At 38.4% G+C, this 24,056-nt stretch overlaps 1 protein-coding gene across 1 annotated transcript in view; it reads left to right on the top strand.

Moving 5' to 3' along the window:
- Window positions 1-23,038, top strand: part of clstn2b (calsyntenin 2b) — a 76,623-nt gene extending 53,585 nt beyond the window's left edge. The window contains exons 10-17 of the mRNA XM_081369789.1: window positions 771-937; window positions 3,389-3,537; window positions 8,203-8,405; window positions 17,982-18,152; window positions 18,235-18,377; window positions 18,468-18,585; window positions 20,713-20,894; window positions 22,305-23,038. Of these exons, the coding sequence (XP_081225915.1) occupies window positions 771-937; window positions 3,389-3,537; window positions 8,203-8,405; window positions 17,982-18,152; window positions 18,235-18,377; window positions 18,468-18,585; window positions 20,713-20,894; window positions 22,305-22,475 (1,304 nt within the window). The 3' untranslated portion in view covers window positions 22,476-23,038. The remainder of the gene's footprint in view (window positions 1-770; window positions 938-3,388; window positions 3,538-8,202; window positions 8,406-17,981; window positions 18,153-18,234; window positions 18,378-18,467; window positions 18,586-20,712; window positions 20,895-22,304) is intronic.
- The last annotated feature ends 1,018 nt before the right edge of the window (window positions 23,039-24,056 follow it).

Below are 24,056 nucleotides of genomic sequence, written 5' to 3'. Positions count from 1 at the left end.
AATACAGTATAATATGCAAATATAAAGTCTATGCTATTATTTATAATACCAAACACCCTCCCCATTCTATCATGATTATTTATGGAAACTAGGCAGCAAAAATGGGCCAATCAGAAACCATCACTCTCTTGACAAACATGAGCTCATTTACATACACTACTCGTCAAAAGATTTGGGTCGGTAAGATTTTTTAAAATGTTTTTGAAGTCTCTTATGCTCACAAAAATACAGTAAAAACAGTAATATTGTGAAATACTATTACAATTTAAATTAACTGTTTTCTATTTGAATATATTTTAAAATGTAATTTATCCCTGTGATCAAAGCTGAATTTTCAGCATCATTGCTCCAGTCTTCAGTGTCACATGATCCATCAGAAATCAGTATAATATGATGATTTGCTGCTCAGTAAACATTTCTTATGATTGAAAACAGTTGAATTTCATATTTTAATATTCTTCATACTTTCGTGGAAACCGTAAAAATAAACAAAATCAGGATTCTTTGACGTATGAAAAGTTCAAAAGAACAGCATTTATTTATTTATAATATTTTAGAATACTATAAATGTCTTCAATGTCACTTTTGATCCATTTAATGCGTACTTGCTGAGTATTAATTTATTTACTGTCGCAAAAACAGCCCATTTAGTTATATTTGTCAGAGCATGGTCATGAAAAAAAACATATTATGTGTTAGAAGCACTGATCAACATTATAAGTTTAGGAGGTTTTTATTATCTGTTAGCATGTCTATATTCATGTTTGCAGGTGGCGAGGTCTCTAAAGCAAAGTTTACACAGTATTTCCGAGGCAGTTTGTCTGGACTGACGATACGACCGGGGAAGATTGAAAGCCAGACGATCATCTCCTGCCTACAGGCCTGCAAAGAAGGGCTGGACATCACTTCACTGGAAAGCCTAGGACCGAGGATAAAGGTTTCACACACACTCAAAGCTAACACAGACTATAAACTCAACATTACAAATCTGAACGAATGAGCTGCGCTTGAAGCCAGTGTGCAGTGCCAATAACGAAATGTTGCTTTTACTAGTAATTCAAGGTCACAGATTTGATTTCAAGGAATGCACATGCTGGAAACATTACATAGCCTGAATGCGCTGTAAGACACTTTGCATTAAAATAAAAAACAAGTTACCATAGTCTATCATGAAACCGTAGAAAAGAGTAGAAAATCACTATTTTGTAGGAAAAGCAGAGAGTGAGGAAGAGACGAAGAAAAGCCAGGAGACAAGACTTGAGGAGAGATATTTCTGTGCGCACATTCTCCATTTTCTGCTTTGCTTTCCTCTATTCTGTTCTTTTGTATTCAAGAAGCTCTAGGGAAAATTCGAGGATCAAATGAAAGCAGGTTTTACAGAGAGAGAGAGAGAGAGACAGTGAGAGACAGACGACAGGTGTTCCTTCGCTCAGGTGATCTGATCAAATTATAAGCTTAAAGCAGGATCGTGCTCCATTCAGAGACACACTGTTAATGCCTTTTAAATTCCAGCTCAGTTCTTGCCGTGCCAAACGGGATGCAGAATTTGAATGTAAAGTGCCCCTGCTAAAGTGCCCCTGTCCTAATTTAGTTTTAGAGGTCTCCTACAATAGATTTACATACATCCGAGGTCTAAAAACCACTTTATCATAATTTCACATCATCTCATCTCTCAAAGAGTCTGAAAACGGTTCGTTAAAAGATTCAGTCTCTCGAAACCCCTCCTTTCCGAGAGCCTACTCTGCTCTGATTGGTCAGATGACCAAGTCTGTTGTGATTGGACGATTCTGCTTCCTCAACACTTGATACACAGTGATACGAACAGTTATCACACCAAACGCGTTTTTCAGGTTCGAAAACGCGAGGCGCACAGCACTACCCCGATCACACAGAACGAGCAGTGCGCTGCGTTTTTTATGTTGCTAGGCAACCACTGAAACAGCTGTCCTGTCAGTCAAGTAAACGTCAAATCAGACTTTTATTAACTTTATTTACTTTCTGTTAACATTGTGTAGTTATGGCTCGTGAAGTTGTTAAGCTGCTGGTAACCCGCGAGAGCACCACAAGTTTATCATCCATCATCGCACTCTTCAGGCGTTCAAAGCAACTGTAGGTTTTTCATCACTAAAACGGAAGGCCCGCCTCTCCATTCATTCAATTGGACAGTGGGGAAAAAAAACACGATGACGTCGCACGCTTTTTCCGCTCGGAGTTGCTTTTTTTTTCAACTGTAAAAACGCAAGGCACAGCCATTTTCAAAACATTTGAAGAAAGGCGCCTCTCACTGCAAAAAACCCATTTGGTGTGATCGGGGCCTTAAGACGGCATTGATTTTACTGTATCAATTCCAGTGCGAGTGTTATCCTTTGGAAGTGCATCAAAGTGGATTCGCAGCACTGAAAAAAGTGTCTTCTCGACATGTCCACAACAAGAACCAAACTCTTAAAAGTAAACTGAAAAGTACCCTAAAAGTAACAGTAAACGTGGTTCGCGAGCAGACAATGAAGACCATAGGCTGGCATTATGCAAATTTGTTACATTGTTACATATGTATGTAACAGGAAGAGAAACTGGAATTACTGACGACTCGTTTTAGCAATTCAGAATCGAATCTTTCTATTAGGAGAAAAAAACGTTAATGTTGTGCAGTTTGATCTTAAAAACTTTGCAGACCTTCACAAACATTCACAAACAACTGCATTACAAACTGCATGAAAGGTAATATTTGAAAAAGCTTAATGGGGCACTTTTAGATTAGAATTAAAAATTTTATGTGAATTCAACAGCTGCAAGTGTAGTTTATCATAATACATTTAATTCTCAATATGAATATTGAGAATTAAATGTATTATGATAAACTACACTTGCAGCTGTTTGAAATGCAGCTGTTCGTGAATGTAAAAGGTCTCGTGAATGTAAAACCTTTAAGGACAAACCTGTTAACATACATAAAAAATGAACTAATATTTGAAATGCCACCTACAAGGTTCCCACATATTTTGAACAATGAATTTCCAGACTTTTCTTGGATACAGATCAAATAATTAAAAAAAAGGACCAATTCATTTGATTGAAATCAGACATTACTGTTTGAGCATGTTTTACACTGCATACACAAGAACCATATTTAGCCATTCAAATGATTTAGAGCAAAACATAACTAGAAATAAATGTCAAAACGCATTCAAAATAAATATATATTATGTAATCGTTGTTTGTTCATTTGTCCATTCATTCATTCTAATTCTAATTCCAATTCAGTACAGAATGTGAACAATTAAATTCAGATTCACGCTAGATTCAGAGCCATTTCTTTGATCCAGATTTTTGCATAAGTCTACTTCAAGCACACACTTTAAATGTCTGTTTGTGTGTCTATTTCTCCCAGTTCCACTTGAATCCCGCTCAGTCTCTGGTGGTGATGGAGGGCGAGGATCTGGAGCAGATGAACGGCGCACTGAGGAAAGTTTCTTACATCAACTCTCGGCAGTTTCCCAGTATGGGAGCGCGTCACCTCCGGATCTCAACGGCAGTGCAGTAAGATCATAAATATTCATGAGATGTCATCTCTGAACTAGAATACTTGAATGTTAGCTCTGAAATATGGCATTATGAATGATAAAACCATTTATTTCAATGTTACACAGTTGTGATTCACATCCGGGAGGCATACAAGAGCTTAATTTTAATTTGCTTCGGCTCAGGGCTGGAAAAGTTATTAAAACTGCATCATACTGTGAAACACAATAAGCAGAAGCTGTATTGTAGGAAAATTAATACAGTATTTGAAACTAGATTTGCACATTTCCCGCTAGATTGCTGCCTGCTCACTGTGTAGTTCAAATCCTTAACCCCGAGTACGAGCGACACCAACCCTTTTTTGTAACCTTTTCACTTTTTCTGTTTTTGTCTAATTCATATTCTATGCTTAGGGAGGTTTCATTTTTATGTACAGACAGGGAAATGGAAAGAGAATGACAGAGAGATTTGTTTTTGGAGCACACGCGCACCCATCGGCACCCTGTGATTATTCAGAACAGAGCATGAATATGCATGAGCCCCTGGAGGATTATGACCCGCCCCTCTGAGCTCCGAGACAGGCAGTGGGCGGAGTCTTTTTGGCTAGATCTGCTGGGAATTAGCATGAAAACACACACGCACATACACAACCCTAAAACACACACAATAAAGGCAATCATGCAGATCACAGACTTATATTAAGACATGAGACACGACCACATGTTGTGTTTGTAAAAGTAATTTACACCATTCATTTACACTTGCTTTCGCAAAAAAAAAATAACAACACATACCTTGCCAGTGAGACAAACATAGCACAGCAAATTATATTACTCAGAATTGAAGCAACTTGCAGGGAAAGTAATGATTGAAAGTAGAGACTATAGACCTATGCGGACTGTATTTGTTTTGCATGGTGACCCGAGGCATTTACATTTATATAATTTTTTACAAACATTAGGGGCCAGATTTAATAACAGTCTGCGCCAGCGCAAATCCTTATTTGCATTAAAAACCGACTGTCAGGATTTACTAAAGACATGCAGTGAAAAATTAGTGCTGAAAAGGTGTGGACAGGGTTATTTTTGCAGCTGAACTTATTGCATAATTATGCATTTGTAGGAGTTTCCCTTTCAGACGCAAAATTTATGGGAAGAGATTATTTAAATGAATCATGCAAGGTGATTTACTAAGGTTTGCACTGGTCAATTTACTAGTATATATGGCATTATTTAAGACCCAAAAAATGTATTGGTAATTTATTTCCCTATCCAAATCATCGGGGATGCACTGATACTATAATTCTGGGCCATAAGCTAATAATTATTTTCATATTGTAACTAAAAAGAAAAAAATGCCATGCTTTGTCCATATTATAAAACATACATTAAAAAAATTCACATATTATTTTATAAAAAATAAAATAAATAATTAATTTATAATTATTTACCAACTTATTGACATCATTCATTTATAGAATTTTTTTTTTAATCAGTGGATTTCCTTTAAATATAATTAAACAGGGAAGAATAAGAAAAATAAAAATTATATATATATATATATATGTACACATAATTAAAAATAATGAATATAAATTAGATCAAAATAAAGATCAAGTCTGTTGTATTGCACTTTCACAGCGCTAAACAAAATGTTCGATCTAACTTGTTTTGGTTTTATTTATACAATCAAACACACTATCTTGTGTTCATAATCGTTGAAAGCAACAAAAAGTACAAAAAATAAAATGAAATAAATTGATTAATTGCCCAGCACTACATGCAACACAACACAACATTATAATTTACAATATTAAAAAAATATATATATTTATTTTGAGACTTACAAAAGAAGACATTTACTGTAAAAAACGCCATTCAATTATTATTGCTAAGAAAGCTTAATTTTAGGTGAATAATAGATGAAGGCAAACAAAGCAAAGGCAATCTAAATGTAAAAAATAGAAGTAAATCAGCATGCCCAATTAAATATTCAATATCGAACAATAAAAACAGTTCTCACTTGGCTTTTCTCAATGCCATGATGGAATATGCTCATTAGATTACACAGATCTGAGGGAGACATTTGAATGCATGAAATTTCATCACGGAAAATCCATGCAAATGTTCAACACACATCACCCTGAGAAATAATTAACATCAGAATCGGGCTAAAGATGTCATATAGCATGCATAAATGTAGCTAGTTTGTTTAGTTATCACCCATTAGTCACATATTCTAAAAGAATAAATAAAATCACATTATAGTATAAACCTACTGTATCTTTTAGCAAACCGCTGTTTCACAATGAAATGTGGATTAATCTTTCCAAGCCTCAGTGTATCTAAACCTTTAGTCACAGATGGTTTCCTCCACTCATTTCCTGTCTTGATGAATGTGAGTTTGTTTGTGTCAGGATTAAAAACAACATCTTTAATTAGAGAGGGTGGAACGTCCTTCCTGTCGTTCAGCGCTGAAATCACTAGAGTTGTAAATTAATTCTAGTACACACCGTTTGTGTTTTGCTTTTAAGCTTATTAAGTCCAATTACTGCAAGATTCAAGAAAGCTGAAGTGTTATTAATTCACTCCAGGCGTAGTTTTCCCTCTTTGTTTTAAGTTATCAGCCACTGCAGTCTCTGTAATGAGTTGGGAAAGGCTCCAAGTCATTTGTTTGCACTCTGCAAATCACTGTCTAATGTGTCTTATTATTTATATTGAAGTGGAGATGTCTTCACCTCTGAATGGGTGTTGCAGGAAATATGTCATGAAAAGATATTTTGCAATATACAGCCAAAACATTATGACAACCCGCCTAATATGCTGTTGGTCCTGCCAAAACAACACCGACCCGCAGAGGCACTGACTCTACAAGAGCCCTGAAGGTGTCCTGTGGTCTCTGGCACCAAGACTTCAACAGCAAATCCTTCAAGTCCTGTAGGTTTCGAGGTGGAGCTGCCAACTAGTTGGTCCAGCACATCTCACAGATGCTCAGTTGGATTGAGATTTGGGGAATTTGGAGGACAGGGTAACACCTTGAACTCTTCATCATGTTCCTCAAACCATTCCTGATCAGTGTGTAAAGTGGGTCAGGGTTCATTATCTAGCTGAAAGAGTCCACTTCCACTAGGGAACACCATTGTCATGAAGGGGTGTACCTAAATCAGTGCGTTTACATGGACAACAATATTCCGATATTAAGCCAGATAAGACAATACTCTGATTAAGAAACTACCATGTAAACAGGCATTTAGGGACAGGGACCTTAATCTGGCTAAAGTCAACAAATCACATTATTAAAGTGCATTATAGACTTGTACACACCATAATCACACTATTAACGTTGTGTGGGAGTTTTCGACGCATTTTGCGACAGAACACACACACACATGGCAGCAGTGGTCAACCGTTTGAAGGCAAATAAGAGAGCATGGCTTCAGAATTTGTATCCGCCCTCCTCTATTTGCACGTATATAGCATGACAAAATAAATAACTGCACTTGAAGCTTTCGTAAAATGAAACACCCAAAACGGTATATGGTACAATAACGAAGACAAACTGTTGATATGGAGGGAACGTCAAAATGCGTGCCATGGTGACGCAATGACGTGTGCTATTAACCAATCTATGGTCTATAACGTGTAAAACGGGAACATGAAAGGAATATTCTTAAAGCAACTCATGCAAACACCTTCATCAAAATATTGTCTTATTCAGATTAAGGTCAATAATTAGATTACTGTCCATGTAAACGTAGTCAATGTTTAGTAGGTGGCACTTGTCAAATTTGCATCCACATGAATGGCCGGACCCAGGTTTTTCCCAGCAAAACCCTAGAGCATCACACTCGCCTTGTCGTCGTCCCAGTGATCCTGATGCCATCACTTCCCCAGGTAAACGGTGCACACGTACACGGTTGTCCAAGTGATGTAAAAGAAAACAGGACTCATTGGACCAAGCAACCTTCTTCCACTTCTCCAAGTTACAGATCTGACGCTCTCATGCCCATTTTAGGCTCTTTCGGCGGTGGACAGGGGTCATTTCATAGGCACTTTGATTGGTCTGCTGCTCCACACGCTGTAAAGTGTGTTGTGACACACTCATCCCATAAACATAATTAAAAATGTGTGTGACTTGTGCCACAGCAGACCCTCTGTTGACTCAGACCAGACAGGATTATCTTCATTGCCCTCGTGCATCGATGAGCCTTGGGCGTTCAACACGCTGTCGCTGGTTTGTTGTTTGTCCTTTCTCGGACACTGTTGATAAATCCTCACCACTGCTGACCGGGAGCAATTCACAATCCTTGTTTCATAGATACTCTGACCCAATCGCCTTGCCATAACAATCTTTATTCCTGCTCATTTCTCCTGCATTAAACATGTTGATCACGAGAACTGATTGTTTGCTCACCATCTAATCTACTCAGATCTTAACATGTGACCTTGTTAGGAGATTATCAAATATATTTGTATCACCTGTGACTGGTCCGAATGTTCTGGCTCATCAGATATATGAGGGTCAGACTGTAACTTTTGTAATTGAACTCATGCAATATGTTGCAGTTCCTAATAAAGACACTGGCAATGTGGATATTGCATTAATGTACAAATAGTGTGTATAGTGTGTATCTAAAACACCACACAAAACTGAAATGCAAGGATGTGTTTGTGATCTCTGCAGGTGTTTCGGAGAGGATGTGTGTATTTCTGTCCCTGATATTGAGGCAGCTGTCATGGTAATGCAGCCCAGTGAACCACGAATCACAATCACTGGGGCGGAGCACATGACCATCCCCGCCTCCGACCTTGCCCCAGGCCTATCCCTGTTCAGAGATTTGCATATCATCAGCACAGTTACAAAAAGTGAAAAACCTACAAAAACAGGTACAGAGAAAATTGTTTCTAGAATCACCTTTCTCATCTTAACAGTATATAATGAAAATTCTGTCATCATTTACTTACCCTCATGTTGTTACAAACCTCATATGTGACCCTGGACCACAAAACCAGTCTCATAGGTACATTTTTGAAATTAAGATTTATACATCATCTGGAAGCTGAATAAATAAGCTTTCCATTGATGTATGGTTTGTTAGAATAGGACAATATTTGGAGGAGATATAACTATTTGAGAATCTGGAATCTGAGGGTGCAGAAAAATCGAAACATTGAGAAAATTGCCTTTAAAGTTGTCCATTTATGTTCGCGATTGTGCTGCATTCACTCATAAAAATAAATGTTTTATATATTTACGGTAGGAAATTTACTAAATATCTTCATGGAACATGATCTTTACTTAATATCCTAATGATTTTTGGCATAAAAGAAAAATCGATAATTTTGACCCATACAATGTTGGCTATTGCCACAAATATACCTGTGCGACGTGACTGGTTTTGTGATCCAGGGTCACATATTTACATACTGTTCTGCTTATTAAAACCTACCATATTTCATGTACCAGAATGAGATTTGATAGGGCAACATTTTCAGCAAATAGCGTGAAAGAAGACTTAAAATATAGCTCACGAATGTGTGGTGCATTGTCATCATTTTAGGAGCTTGACCGGATATGACAAAGAGCAGCAGCCAAGCATTCTCCTAAATCTTACCTTATGTCTTGCTCAAAAGAAAGAAAGTCAGTGACAAGAGGGTGAGCAAATGATGACAGATTTTTCCTTTTTGGGTGAACTATTTCTGCAACAAAAAAAAAACAACCCACAAACAATGCCCCAAATGCAGCGCAGAGTACGTTATTCACTGACATACGGCACAGGTGTCATGCTGTTCTGGTGGCAAACAACAGAACAGCAGTAAATGCAAAAAAACATGTTAATAAATCATAAAAGACAGATGCTCACTGCTCCCTCCACACTCTGAACACAAGACATGAGTCTTTCATGAGGATGCTTTTCTAAATCTGAAACACCGCTTCCTTCATTATCCTTAGGGCTTATGTGTTTATAACTAAATTTTCCTCGCTCTTTCCTAATAAAGTTTTGAGCACTATACATACACTACTGTTCAAAAATGTGGTGTCAGTAAGATTATTTTTAATGAAATTAATACTTTTATTCAGCAAGAATGCACAATTGTGGCAAAAGATTTATGCTGAAAAATGAATGAAAAATTAATCCTGAAAAATGTATCAGTTTCCACAAAAATATGAAGCAGGACAACTGATTTCAATATTGATTTTTAGAGCATCAATTCAGCATATTCTGAAGGGTCACGTGACACTGAAGACTGGAGTAATTATGCTGAAAATTCAACATCACAGGAATAAATTATGTTTAATTAAAACATTAAAGAGCAATGTGCAGGTTGAATTTATAAGTCAAGTCAAGTCAAGTCAAGTTTATTTATATAGCGCTTTTCACAACACAGGCTGCATCAAAGCAGCTTCACAGCAATAAACTAGAACAATACATCAATGTTTGCTTCCAGTGGAACGTCCACGTTCGGTAATGCTGATCAATAGTATCGTTGATTGATTAATTTAATTAAATATCCCCAAATATCCCCAACTGAGCAAGCCAAAGGCAACAGTGGCAAGGAACCGAAAAACTCCATCAGGTGACCTAATGGAGAAAAAAAAAAACCTTGGGAGAACCCGGGCTCAGTCGGGGGCCAGTTCTCCTCTGGCGTTTATGAACTAGAGGTCGGATTTAACTGTAGGATTAAAAGTATTATATGAATGCCTGGCTGAAGAGATGCGTCTTTAATCTAGTTTTAAACTGGGAGAGCGAGTCTGAGCAACGAACAGTATCCGGAAGACTATTCCAGAGTTTTGGTGCTAAATGTGAAAATGCTCTCCCTCCTTTGGTGGACCTAGATATCCTAGGTATGACCAAAAGCCTCGAATTTAGTGACCTTAAAGAGCGCGATGGATTATAGGGCGATAGAAGATCGGTTAAATAGACTGGAGCTAAGCCGTTTAGGGCTTTATAAGTCAGTAGCAATACCTTGTAATTAATACGGGACTTTATAGGTAACCAATGTAGGGATGATAAAATCGGTGTTATATGATCATATTTTCTTGATCTAGTTAGAACTCTAGCGGCGGCATTTTGGACTAACTGTAGCTTGTTTATTAAGGATGCAGGACAACCGGCTAATAACGCATTACAGTAATCTAGTCTCGAGGTCATGAATGCATGAACTAACTTTTCTGCGTCAGAAACTGATAGCATATTACGTAGCTTAGCAATGTTTCTAAGGTGGAAAAAGGCTGTTCTTGTAACATATGAAATATGATTTTCAAAAGACAGGTTGCAGTCTAATATAACACCCAGGTCTTTTACTGTAGAGGATGAAGTAACAGGACATCCTACTATGTTAAAGTTGTATTGTGAGAGGTTTTGTGGGTGGTTTTTTGAACCGATAAGTAGTACCTCTATCTTGTCTGGATTTAATAAAAGAAAATTATGCGTCATCCAATCTTTTATATCTTTAACACACTCTGTCAATTTTCATCTGGCTGTGATGAAATATAGATTTGAGTGTCATCAGCATAACAATGGAAACTAATTCCATGTTTCCTTATAATATTTCCAAGTGGTAGCATATATATTGAGAATAATAGAGGGCCTAACACAGATCCCTGCGGCACTCCATAGTTTACTGGAGTTATGATAGATTTTTCTCCATTTAAATAAACAAAATGGTAGCGGTCAGATAAATACGATCTAAACCAGCTTAATGCTTGTCCTTGAACACCAGTATAATTTTGTAGTCGATCTAAGAGTATTGTATGATCTATAGTATCGAACGCAGCACTAAGATCAAGTAAAACTAATATTGAGATACAGCCTTGGTCAGAAGCTAAAAGTAAATCATTTGTGATTTTAACGAGCGCAGTTTCAGTGCTATGATGCGGCCTGAATCCAGACTGAAACTTTTCATAGGTGTCATTTTCTTGTAAGAAAGAGCCTAGTTGAGCGGACACAACTTTTTCTAGTATTTTAGACATAAAAGGTAGATTTGAAATGGGTCTATAATTTACTAGATTATTCGGATCTAATTGTGGTTTCTTAATGAGAGGTTTTATAACTGCCAGTTTAAATGTTTTTGGAACATAACCTAAAGATAAAGACGAGTTAATAATATTGAGGAGAGGCTCTTCCACTACAGGTAACACTTCTTTCAATAGTTTAGTTGGTATGGGATCTAATAAACATGTTGTTGTTTTAGAGGAAATGATAAATTTATTTAACTCTTTTTGTTCTATAGTTGAAAAGCACTGTAATTGTTCTTGCGGCGTGATAATTGAGGCTGAATTATAAGGCGCGATTGAGGATTGAACGTTTACAATTGTGGTTCTGATGTTTTCTATTTTCTCAGTGAAGAACTTCATGAAATCATTACTACTAAACTGTAATGGAATACTTTGTTCAGGAGACATCTGTTTATTTGTTAGTCTCGCCACGGTGTTAAATAAGAACTTAGGATTGTTATGGTTGTTTTCTATTAGTTTGCGTAGATGCTCAGCCCTGGCCGCTTTTAGGGCCTTTTTATAACGTGACATACTGTCTTTCCATGCGATTCTAAAGACCTCTAAGTTGGTTTGTTTCCATTTACGCTCTAAATTACGGGTTTCTCTCTTTAGAACACGCGTAGTACTGTTGTACCATGGTGCTTTACTTTTCTCTCTGACCTTTTTTAATCTAATGGGCGCAACAATATCCAATGATCCAGAGAGAATGGTGCTCATAGTGCTAGTTAATTCCTCAAGTTCATCTGTTTGTTTGGGTTCACTGAGCAGCTGAGACAGATCCGATAAGCTGTTTGAAAAATTATCTATGGTGGATGGAAGGATTGTTCTGCCTAATCGATAACGCGGCGCAGCATGATATATTACAGGAGTACGTAATATGCAAGTTACCATGTAATGGTCAGTGACATCGTCACTTTGTGGAATGATATCTATATCGGTTGGATCGGTTCCATGTGATATAATTAAATCGAGTGTATGATTAAATCGATGAGTCGGTCCGGTAATGTTTTGCTTGACCCCAAAGGAGTTTAATAAATCTGTAAACGCAGCCCCTAACGCATCATTTTGATTATCTACATGGATATTAAAGTCTCCAACAATTAATGCTTTATCGAAGTTAACTAATAGGTCTGAGAGAAAATCTGCAAACTCTTTTAGGAAATCAGCGTAAGGCCCAGGCGGTCTATATACGGTAGCCAAGGCTAGAGATAATAGGGATGTTTTTCGAACATCTAAGAGCGTAACATTTAGTACAAGTACTTCAAATGAAATAAACTTATAACCCGTTTTCTGAGTAACATTGAGAAAATCTCTATAGATTGTTGCAACACCGCCGCCACGACCATTCAGACGGGGCTCGTGCTTATAGGAGTATCCTGCTGGAGTAGACTCATTTAAACCAAAATAATCATTTGGTTTAAGCCAGGTTTCAGTAAGGCAAAGTACATCGAAGCTATTATCTGTGACTATTTCATTTACAATAACTGCCTTAGGTGTGAGTGATCTAATGTTTAGAAGACCTAGCTTTAAAAATTGTTTTTGATTACCAATAGCAACATTTTCTGGTTTAATAACAATTAGATTTTTTCTAGATCCTGCAGTAGATTTATGATTTGATCGCACTAAACGAGGAATAGACACAGTTTCTATGCAATGTTCTACACTATTTATATCAGTTAAATTGGTGCAGCAGAGACTATGATTTGGACTTTTGTTTACTAGTCAAAAGGTATTTAACATTTTGGAGATGTTATCTGACAGAAGATCCGATCCGAATCTGCTTGGGTGTAAGCCATCAGCACGGTAAAGCCTAGGACGCTCCCAAAACAGATTCCAATTATTTACAAAGAGAAGTTTCTGCTCATTGCACCATGACATTAACCATTCATTAAGCGCAAATAATCTACTAAACTTTTCATGACCTAGTCGATACGTGGGAAGCGGTCCTGACACAATAATCGTTATATCAGGCGATGTGCTGCGTACCGTATCGATCAGATTCCTGAAGTCTTTCTTCAAAACCTCCGTTTGGCGCAGTCTGATGTCGGCCCCTCCCGCGTGCAGGACAACGGTTCCGACGCGCTCGTTCAGAATCTCGGGAACGTGAGCAGCGATTTCAGAAACACGAGCACCAGGAAAGCAGTGACTATGCACCTTACTTTTATTTAACGTAACGTGTACGTGTCGAACGATGGAATCGCCGATGATCACAGCATCGCGTTCTGTTTCGCGAAGAGGGGAGAAGCGGTTTTGTGTGGATATCTCGAAAACCGGGAGGGTCGGAGAGAGTTTTCTTGGTCTAGACCTGACTCGCGACTTCCGCTGCGGAAAAATCCAGGCTTCGTGATGGCATGTTGGAGCCGGAGTGAACGAGACCATGGCTGATCGCGACCTCGACGTTCGGGACCGATGTTGAGGAACGCACGGAGTAGACGAGGTCGGAGTCAGCGGGTTAGTAACATTAATCTCTGATTTGTGTGCCTCGGCACGTGATGTTTCGAGAGCCAAACGCCGGTCTATCAGCTCGGCTTTTCTTACTAAAAGGTCGTGGATCTGTTTCTCAACAGCTTCCAGCTCAGACTGCACCGCGTGCAGCTCAAATGTGTCCTCACCTGCACCAAAAGGTAGACTACTTACATTTGATATATTCGCCATTTTAACAGATGGACAGTAAGTTAAGTTAGCAACGACGCTACCAGTGGTGCTATCAATATTAATACTAATTTATGGCTTAAGTCTTGGATATAATCCGTCTTTTCAGTGGTACGGGTGTAGAGTAGACGCACGATAGGCGAAAAAATGTTTGTTTGTAACTTAAATGAGTGCGGAGAAGACGCGTTCAGCCGTGATCCACGGACGTAACCTATAAGAGTATCCAGCGTTGGATCACAAGGCTTGAGACGCGTCTGCTCAACAATCCGCGTTATAACTATGAGGTGAGGAAAAGTAGAAAATGTTCGTTGTAAGTGAGTTTAAAGAGAAATCAAGAATTATAAATCAATCGATGGAGCTCCAAAGACAACAACGCGCTCAGACGCGACGCATGCGCATTCGAATAACTGAATTAATACTTGATATTGTCTGAAGAGGTTTTTTAAAAACACATATGTAGAAATTACTAATGAAATCTAATTGAATGTAGACATTTTTATGAAAATGTGCTAGGCTCTGGAATACGCTAGCAACGCGTCATATGCTATATAGAGGTGTCCAACCTGCAAGTTGCTCTTTAAAATAGAAAACAGTTATTTTAAAGGTGCATTAAAGGGACTGTAAGTAGGAATTTCTCCCATCTAGTGGTGAAATTGTATTTTGCATTCAAACGAATAATGCTCTCCAGCGCCTCACTTTTTCAAATGCGCGTTGCATCTACGGTTGCCGTTATGTACCAAAAAGCTATGACAGGATGTCTTATAATAGCACTTCGAGTTTTTCTTCGGTGAACAGGTTTGTTATTTAAAACAAACTGAAACTTGAATCAACGAAAAAAAGAATGTTACAGTATAAATTACTGACTGTGAAAAACATTAACTATGGTAGTTAGCAGTAATGCTAATGCCGCCTTTATTCCTTATATTTTTGAAGTACGTGCATTGTTATTAGGGATGGGCATTCGATTAAATTTTCTTAGTCGATCGTCGGGAGAATTAACGATCGACTATCGATTAATCATTAATATTTTTATATTGAAATTCATTATTTCTTCAACTTTTTATAAATTAAAAATGCAATGAAAATACAAAAATACAGTTTGTTTGTCCTCGATGAGATCTTTATTACAAGAAGATCAACTTGTGGCAGTGAAACTGCACGTTCGGTAACGTTAGACTTGAAGATGCCCTGCGGTGCTCTAAAACAGCGGAACAGCGAGCCGGCGTTCTTAAACAGAGACCCATGGCCACTTCATCCGTTTTCTGTGATCGGATAACTATCCGATCGTGAAAAGACCAAATGTAAATGCCCTCCGAAACGCATTCGAGGAGGATTTAAACCCGATCGCTCAAACCACTTCAGGAGGAGATCTGAGACGCATTCCAGACGAAACTGGACAAGAGTAAATGCATCTGGTTGTTGAAACTACATATGTAAATTTGACTTATCCCAAAAATGCTAAGAAATAAACATGTGAGAGCGTTTTATAGGCCTAGGCTATATGTCATGTTATAGCCAGATATGACGGCGTTACTGGAACACGCATCACCACAGATGAGCATCTATTCAAGCCAACGTGCAAACTATCGCAAATCAAAGTGAAAGTCATTCATCAAAACACAATCATCTTCATTAAAAGTAAAGAACCGAAATGATCTTACCAGGGCTGTTGCCGCAATATTGTTGCAGTCTTTGATTTAGAAATTTTCGCTGATGATCAATAAAATGCAGGTCATATCAGTTGCTTTCGGACGTGCAACAATTTAAATATGTAGCGCGGGAATTCAAGATCGGATTTATATCCGTTTTGCAAAAACACATTTTTATGACCGGGTGTAAATGGAATCGTTTTGATAAATCAGATAGCTATCCGATCTGAGAAAACGCATGAAGAAGTTCCCATAGAACTTCTGCACCAGTCCACTGATTTCTGTTGAGAAAGATAAGCATGTTGACATGATCTGGGATCAGATGCGACCGCAACCTGGTGACAGCCAGTCAGCCGCTGAAAACACCCGCTCTGAGGGGACAGACGTTGCCGGGATGCAGGTACCTCCGCGCTAAAATCAATTCCATTGCTTCAAGACTCACACTACGCAACGCAACCTGCATTAGATTAATCGATAACAAATAAACGTGATCGACGAAATTCTTAACGATCGATTATCGATCGTCGATTAATTGTTATCATCATCATCCGTGCCTTCTCTAACGTTACTTTACTCAATAACGTTAGTTGCTAATCATCAAAGAGCCTGTTTAACTTACTATGAATAGAATAGATAAATATATATAACTATAAATGTTCTACTGTCTATATAATAAAGTTCACAACAAAGCACTGAAAAAGAAGCTTGTATTTAAGACCGTAACATTGACTTACCTGACGAGAAGAAAGCAGGAAACTTCAGCATCTCTTTTGAAAGCTTTCTCCTGCATTAGCTATCCTGACATTAACCCTTGTTTTTGTAATCTCCGGTCACGTTTCCTTTTACGGTCTATTTGGGACTTTTTCGACGACGAGGACTCCTTATCCTGTGACTCATATGTATGTATGAATGAACGGTGTATAAATAACCATACAGTGCATCTTTTTAAACATGCCGGGCAGTGACAAGCGCCTCTCACTGCTCTGCCTCTCCGCTTCTGCTGGCTTCAGTCACGTGACGCTGACTCTGAACGAAACGTGTTGTGGAAACGCGTTGGCCTAGTACTTTTTGTCCCTCTCTGCTATTATAGTTTTTCAAGATGGCGGAACTACATGGAAGCCTCCGTGGGCCTACCCGTCCCATGTATATAAAGATAATAAATTCTTCGTTTACGAGGATTAGTCAGATCATTGGCATAGGTATTTGTACACCATTGAGGGCATATTTCTGAATAAAAATATTGATTTTAGATAATAAAATACCTAAAAATGTCCCTTTAATAGCTTAAAGGGACATATTGTCCCTTTAAGCAACTTTTCATGTTAAAAATACCCGTTTTTCTAACCCATACATGCTTAAACAATTGCCTGATGGGCTGAATGAGCCCTTCTATGATCTCTGCGATTGCCTCTACAATCCTGTACAGTAAAATAAATAAGAGGGATTAGGGACGGAATCGACTGGGCGTGACGTCATGCGTGTTCACGCTCACCTAGCTATGTCTGGCAGGTTTGTGTATTCGCCGCCATTATTCGCATCAGCGAAGACAACTCAAGCGACTTTAGCAAAAGTAGAAGATGGATTCAAAGAGTCCACGTAACCGCGTGCACAACTCTGGTTGCAGTTTCGCGTGTTGCCAGAAGGGGGCATAGTTCTGCAAAAACTCAAAGAATTTGCGCAATGCACCTTTAAATTATCATAATATTTCACAATATTGCTGTTTTACTGTATTTTTGATCAAATAAATTCAGCCTTGGTGACATAAGAAACGAACTGACCCCAAACTTTTGAACGGTGTACAAGGTTCAAAATACAATGCACATGTTAACATATGACTTGCAACATTTACATATCAACACCTATTCAGTATTCAGCACTGAACTACACTGGTAGATGATGGTTAGCCAATCATAATAGAGGTAATTTGCATACAGAAGCCTAAGTGAGATATTAAATGCTTCACAATTTAGGATAGGTTCATTTTAAAAAGAGACTACAATAGTTCAACCAAAAATAAAAATGCATCATATATGTATTCCAGATGGCTGATCCACTATATATCTGATTTTTGAAAACTATGGGAATTAAGGCAGAGAAAGATCGATTTCTTTTCATTATTATTCATAGACCTAACCCTCTTGTTTCATCTTTGTATGTGTGCAGATCACAGGTCAGTTGTATTGAAGGAAATCACACATAATCTGGACTATTGTGACATCATGGTATTGGGGGATGAGTTAAAGGCAGGGCTAGAGAGTCTTGAACTGCAACACAGCGCCTTGTTGGGCAAACACCTGGAATACGCCAACTCTAGCACCGGCATGTCCATATATGGTAAAGACACAAATTCTACAACATACTCTTGTCTTTCTCAATACAAAATCCTTACATTTACCTTCATCTACATCTGTTTTAGGTGTAGACTCTCTTTCTCACTACACAGAGGTGATTCGACAGGTGCGTTATCAGAGCCGCCAGGCTGTCGATTCAGTCCGCACCTTCAGTCTCACCTGTTCTGAGCTCAATGGACGTTACACCAGTGATCACTATACATTACAGGTGAGAATTAAACAGAATGTTTTTGCATCCGCACTAAACCACAGCTCTAAACTATGAGCTAAAGTTGCTCTCTATCACTCTTTCTCCGAGGTCAACATCCTTCACAGTGAGGAAGCTGTGGAACATGTCAATCATGATATGGCCCCACCCAAATACATGCAAATTATTCATCCTACAGTCATTGAATCTAACAACTACTACAGTTTTGGTGAGTGTCTTTAATTGGGTTCATATTGATATAATAAGGTAAATATTAGAATGAAAAGACTTAATGGAATCATAAAGGCCCTGTTTACATAGTGCTGGGCGGTTTGACCAAAAATCAACATCACGGTTTTTTTCTAAATTATACCGGTTTCACGGTTTTTACCGGGTTTTTTTTGTTTTTTTTTTCTCAAGCATGATGGGTGTTTACCACATTTTCTACTGAGTGAGAGAGGAAATAGTGCAGTAGATTTACTTATAATGCCCTATTTTATTGTCATGAGTGAATATTATAGAAAAAATCCACACTAATATTAATAATACAGGTTTGCAAGGCTGTTTACAAAGAGGTGCCAGCAGGACGCGCTTTAGGAGCGGCAGAAACAGTGGTTTCCCCGGTAACAGCTGTACACAAAGCAGCAACGCTCATAAACACTGCTTTATCAGGAAAGATAAAGAAAGATTCAATCGTAATAACAAAGAAACTTTTCTAAAGACCGTCAGTTCACTTCAGATACGTTAATACAGTATAAAAACACGCGCGCCGCAAGAAAAAAAGACTCTCACCCCCACACGTCTCGTGCCCATTCTAGTCAATGCTTGTGTTTCAGATCGAAGCTTCCCAGAAGCGGCTCTCCGCGCCGCTTCGCTAAATATAGGCGCCTGGTCTATTTTGACGCACCACGTGGAGGACGGAATAAAACCTTGTCGCAGCTGTAATGCGCCGCAGACGTGTGTTGTAAATGAGGGGTGAGACTGTGTCGCGCAGCGCCGCGTTCCGATTAAAGCGACATACACCGGTTTTGCGGTATATTAAAAATTCATATCGTAACAAAAATAAACACCGGTATTCGGTATGAACCGGTAAACCGCCCAGCACTATGTTTACACCTGGTGTTAAAGGGATACTTCACCGATTAGCATTAAGCTTTGTATCAGTAGAAACCCGGTAGTATTTTCGAATGACCGTGCCTCCCTCCCTCATGTCCCCCTGAGACGAGAGATTTCTGTATTGTGTGTCTGGAAAAAAAACTCAAATGACGCAAAAATCGTCATTTAGCGTCATCTGAGCTTTGTCTTCAACCCGCCCATAGGGGGATCTCACGATAAAACGGCGTCTTTTCAGTTTCGAGTCAGCTAGTAGCCTAGTTGTATAATTTCTTCCGATACTGCCCTCTGTAACCGATAGGCGTGGCTTGGGAGTGGCCTCGTAGGGCAGCGAAGCAAGTGCATTCTGGGAGTTGTTGTCTTTCATCCACATGAGCCAAAAAATACATTTTCTGGCTTTTCTTAGTCTAGAAGGCACCAACTTCTAAAATAATTTCACATTTCTACTACATAAATGACCCAATTTAAATACACATTCATCTTTCCAGCGGTGAAATATCCCTTTAAGATGGGTTTTTGGTCGATCAGATCACAAGTGGACGGCACTAAATACAGGTGTAAACGGGGTCTAAAACTGTCTACCACTTCCAGAGGTAGTTAAAAAAACAGTAGACCGGATTGCTTTCATAGTGTAAATGCTCATGTGGTCGAATGTGTTCAGGATTGTCTACTCTCCACCTACTGACCTAATGCTTAAAGATTATGGGACGTGCGCTAGCCAGACGGGATTTAAACTTTGTCGACTGAAGACCCAAGTGTGGTCTGTAGATGAAAAACATACCAAACACAATGTTCTCTCAACATCCTGATTTCTATAACACACTCACAACGTTTGGCGTGATCTTGTTGCCTCCAGTCGCGTTCATATGTAAATTGCGCGAGCTCATTTCGTCCATTTCATCATAAGATCTGAAAAAGCCCATACATTTCCCCGCCCATAGACATCAGGACAGAAGTGGTTAAAAGTGGACAAAAGAGACGGATAAAAACACCAGGTGTAAACGGGAATGTGTCTCCCTCATCTACTTGTGATCGACCAAAACGCATCTTAATACCAGGTGTAAACAGGGTCCAAGGAACCAAAGTCATTAAGTAGAATTGATAGAAGAACCTGATTAACAACTCTGCAAAGCATGGCTAATCATATAAAACAGATTTTACTTTCATCCCTCACTGGGCGTTAAATTAATGACGACATCTACTCTAAAGTCTATGGTCTCTAATGTGCTTAATGTCTTTCCAGTTGTGCCTGCCGTTGCTACAGCAGTCGTTGTGGTGTGTATCGCCGCCCTGCTGGTGGTGCTGCTGGGTGTTTACCGCCTCAACCAACCACTAAACAAAGACAACATACACACACACACACTGCCAGAGAAACAAGCAGACTTTGACAGCTCCTCTCTCTCCATTACTGTCAACCCACTGGAGGTAAGACAAACCGTCTACAACCAACATAAGACATAATAATGTAAAGAAGCTGCCAAAATGTTGACGCCTGTCAAACTGTCACAGCATGCACGAGTCTCCATGAAAAACGAAAACTTGTTTTTAAAGCTGACAGGGGTGTACAGCAAAGTAACACAGCTGAACAACTGCTCTGAACACTGTACTTTCTGAGGAACTAAAGCATTAAAGTTATGTGCAAGATCATCGAAAGTATCTAAAATGATGACCACGATTTTACCATGAAGTTGGACATTTTTCTCATTCGGTATCTCTGTTGGTCCTGGATTGTAACAAACCGGTTTGGTTTTAAAGGTAGTAAATGGTTTAGAAATGTATTGTGATCCAGGACGATGATTGTTTGTCCCACAGTGTAATTTCAAGACCAACACAAAATGGAAAAATTATGGTTACCCTCACCATCCATCATAGCAAAACAAAATCTGGGTTACAGTGAGGCAATTTCAAAGGAAGTGAATATGGCCAATTTTAAACATTAAAACACTCAGAGTTTCAATAGCCATATGACGTTAAGCGTGTGTTGACATGATTTATAAAAGTTGCTTTCTAACCTTTTATGTGTAATGTTATATCCAATTTTACAACATTGCCTTGACAACAGAAGTCTATAAACCCTAAAATAATAACTAACAGTAAAAAAATGTGTAAGTGCCTCATCGTTACCTTGATTTGTGCTTTTTAAAGATGAGGAACAAGTCTAAATTAATTTTTGTGTTCATTTTCACATTCATGTTGTTCCAAACCCATCTGACTTACTTTCTTCCTGAATGTTCACAACTGCAATGAATTTCCTTGGCTCATTCGTCATCAACACAAAATCCTGTAAAAAAAAAAAAAAAAAAAATGAAGGAAACATAGTGACAAAGTAGAATTGTTGTAATGGTTAGAAAATCAACCAAATCAGTATTTTAATTCAAACAAACTTACAACTGAGAAAGACTCATGTTTAAGTGTTCGATAACCACATTTCGAAGCATGTTCGTATTACTTTTCTCTTACAATTAAAAAGTGGATGGGGACTGGAGTTGTCATGCTATTTCGGATGCAGCCCGAGTCTTTTTAAGTTGGATGACAACTTTATGTGTGGAACAGACTGACATTGATTTGTCATTTACTAAAAGTCCAGCTCGACCATTCAAGTTCATTGTTTGGAAAAGAGCAGCTTGGACATTTACAGTAGCTGTAAATATCTCCTTTTGTGTTCCACGGAAGAAAGAAAGTCACATGGTTTCCAAAAAGACACGAGCAAATGAAGACACAATTTAAACTATTCCTTTCATATCCTTTGTTCTTTTCTCATTTTTGTAAAACAATGCAAAATATTTCATTTGAATAACTATGAACGAGAATAACCTGATAATTGGTAAATCCTAGAGCATTCAGGAGCTTCAGTCAGCAGAAGAAGTAACCGAGGAGGAAGAAGATGAGGAAGACGAATGTGGTGTATCTAGTACCGAATCAGACAGTGATGAAGAGGAAGCTACCACATCTTTCATACATCATCAAACCAGGATTCAATGGGGGAAAGCATCATTGCACTGCTGAAAACACACTTTACCTGTAGCATTGCAGTGGCCTGCAATACAAGCGAGTTTACAAGCAAACACACGAAAAGACTCGGCTCTGATCCTTATAGTGAAACTGTTTTGGTGTGAGATGACAAACTAATAAAAGTCCTGCATCCCGTCTGATCCCTTTACGCTCCCTGTCTCTATCGCTGGAGGACAATAATAACAGAAAGTACGAGACAGTGAAGTCACAGAACAAGACTTTCTCTGCGCTGTTCATCTCATTTGATGTGAAATGACCATCCTTTCATAAACACCCATGAATTTTAGCTCTAATAACTGACGGTGAAAAAGTTTTTTTTTGTCGTAAGTCTCGTGCATTTTTATAAATCCATGCGTGCGCCCTTTAAATGTTGTCTACTACTACTACTACTCTCTGTAACATTGGCTGTGTGTTTTGTGTGCGAATGGTTTTGTAAATGACTGTTCACTCATTATAAAGTGCGGATGGATGGGTTATTGTATTTGTATATCTTACCGACTTTTTTGTGGTCGCTGCTGCACTTTCTGTACATGGGTCAGGGTCAATAAAATGGTTTTAAGAAATGAGTCGTCTCATTTTTACTCTTTCACATGGCTGTCAAATGTTTGCTGTACTAGAATTAAAACACATTAATAAAAAGTATCAACGTCGAACTGGAAACTCAAACGGCTGCGAACGCGCACAAACAAAATATTTATCGTACAACAGCGCCGTCTAGTGGTGTATCGCACGAAGCACGTTGATGTAGACCTTATTTAGAGCAGCGCCATGACAGGTATGAAAGCGAGGCTGTGAGGGTTTGACTTGCCGTGTTTTCAATTTCATCCTCTGCGAAGCTGTACAAAGCTAGATCCAAACGGGGAAAGGACAGGACTTCTGCCCTTCTTCACCCATCTTAAGATTTGCTTTGCTTGCTTTAAGTTAATTTCATAATATAAATCGCAGCGTGTTTCAGACAAATATTCGATTTATATTCCGGAAAATACTACAGAGATGTTGTCAATGAAAGAGTAATTTTATTTCTGTCCTTATACAGAGCCTATGGACAGCTTTTAGGTTGCAGAGAAATGTTTATTGAGACAGTTTTCACATAAAGACACAAAGTTTTAATAAACTCCCTCAAATTGAGGGCATCGTTTCACACTGACAAATGGCGGTTTGTTCTTGTCACATTTGTCTCACACGTTCAGCACAGTGTAAAAGATTTTAAGTGATTCAATACTTTTGCTGTTCCCAAATTTAGCATTAAAAAAACACCTCCACAAATTGTGTGGCATTTCTATGGAAGCTTGTTTCCACCATTAAATAAAAAATAAAAAAGGTAATTGCAACTTTTTCCTCACAATTAATTTTTTTTCTCCGAATTGCATGATATAAAGTTACACTTGCTGTGAAAAAGTATTTTTTTTTTTTTCTCAGAAATGGACTTTCAATTGCAAGTTTATATCTCACAATTCTGAGAAAAGAAGTCAGCAGCATCAATCTTGTCACAGTGTGAGCACCTGAAAGGTCTTTCTCCAGTATGAATCCTCTGGTGGCGTTTCAAATGGACATAATGAAGCTCTTCTCACACTC

This window comes from Scardinius erythrophthalmus (genome assembly GCF_964197995.2).
Source record: "Scardinius erythrophthalmus genome assembly, chromosome: 7".
NCBI classification, from domain to species: domain Eukaryota; kingdom Metazoa; phylum Chordata; class Actinopteri; order Cypriniformes; family Leuciscidae; genus Scardinius; species Scardinius erythrophthalmus.
The sequence above is the reverse complement of the archived record's forward strand: the minus strand, read 5'-3'. Positions and strand labels throughout refer to the sequence as shown.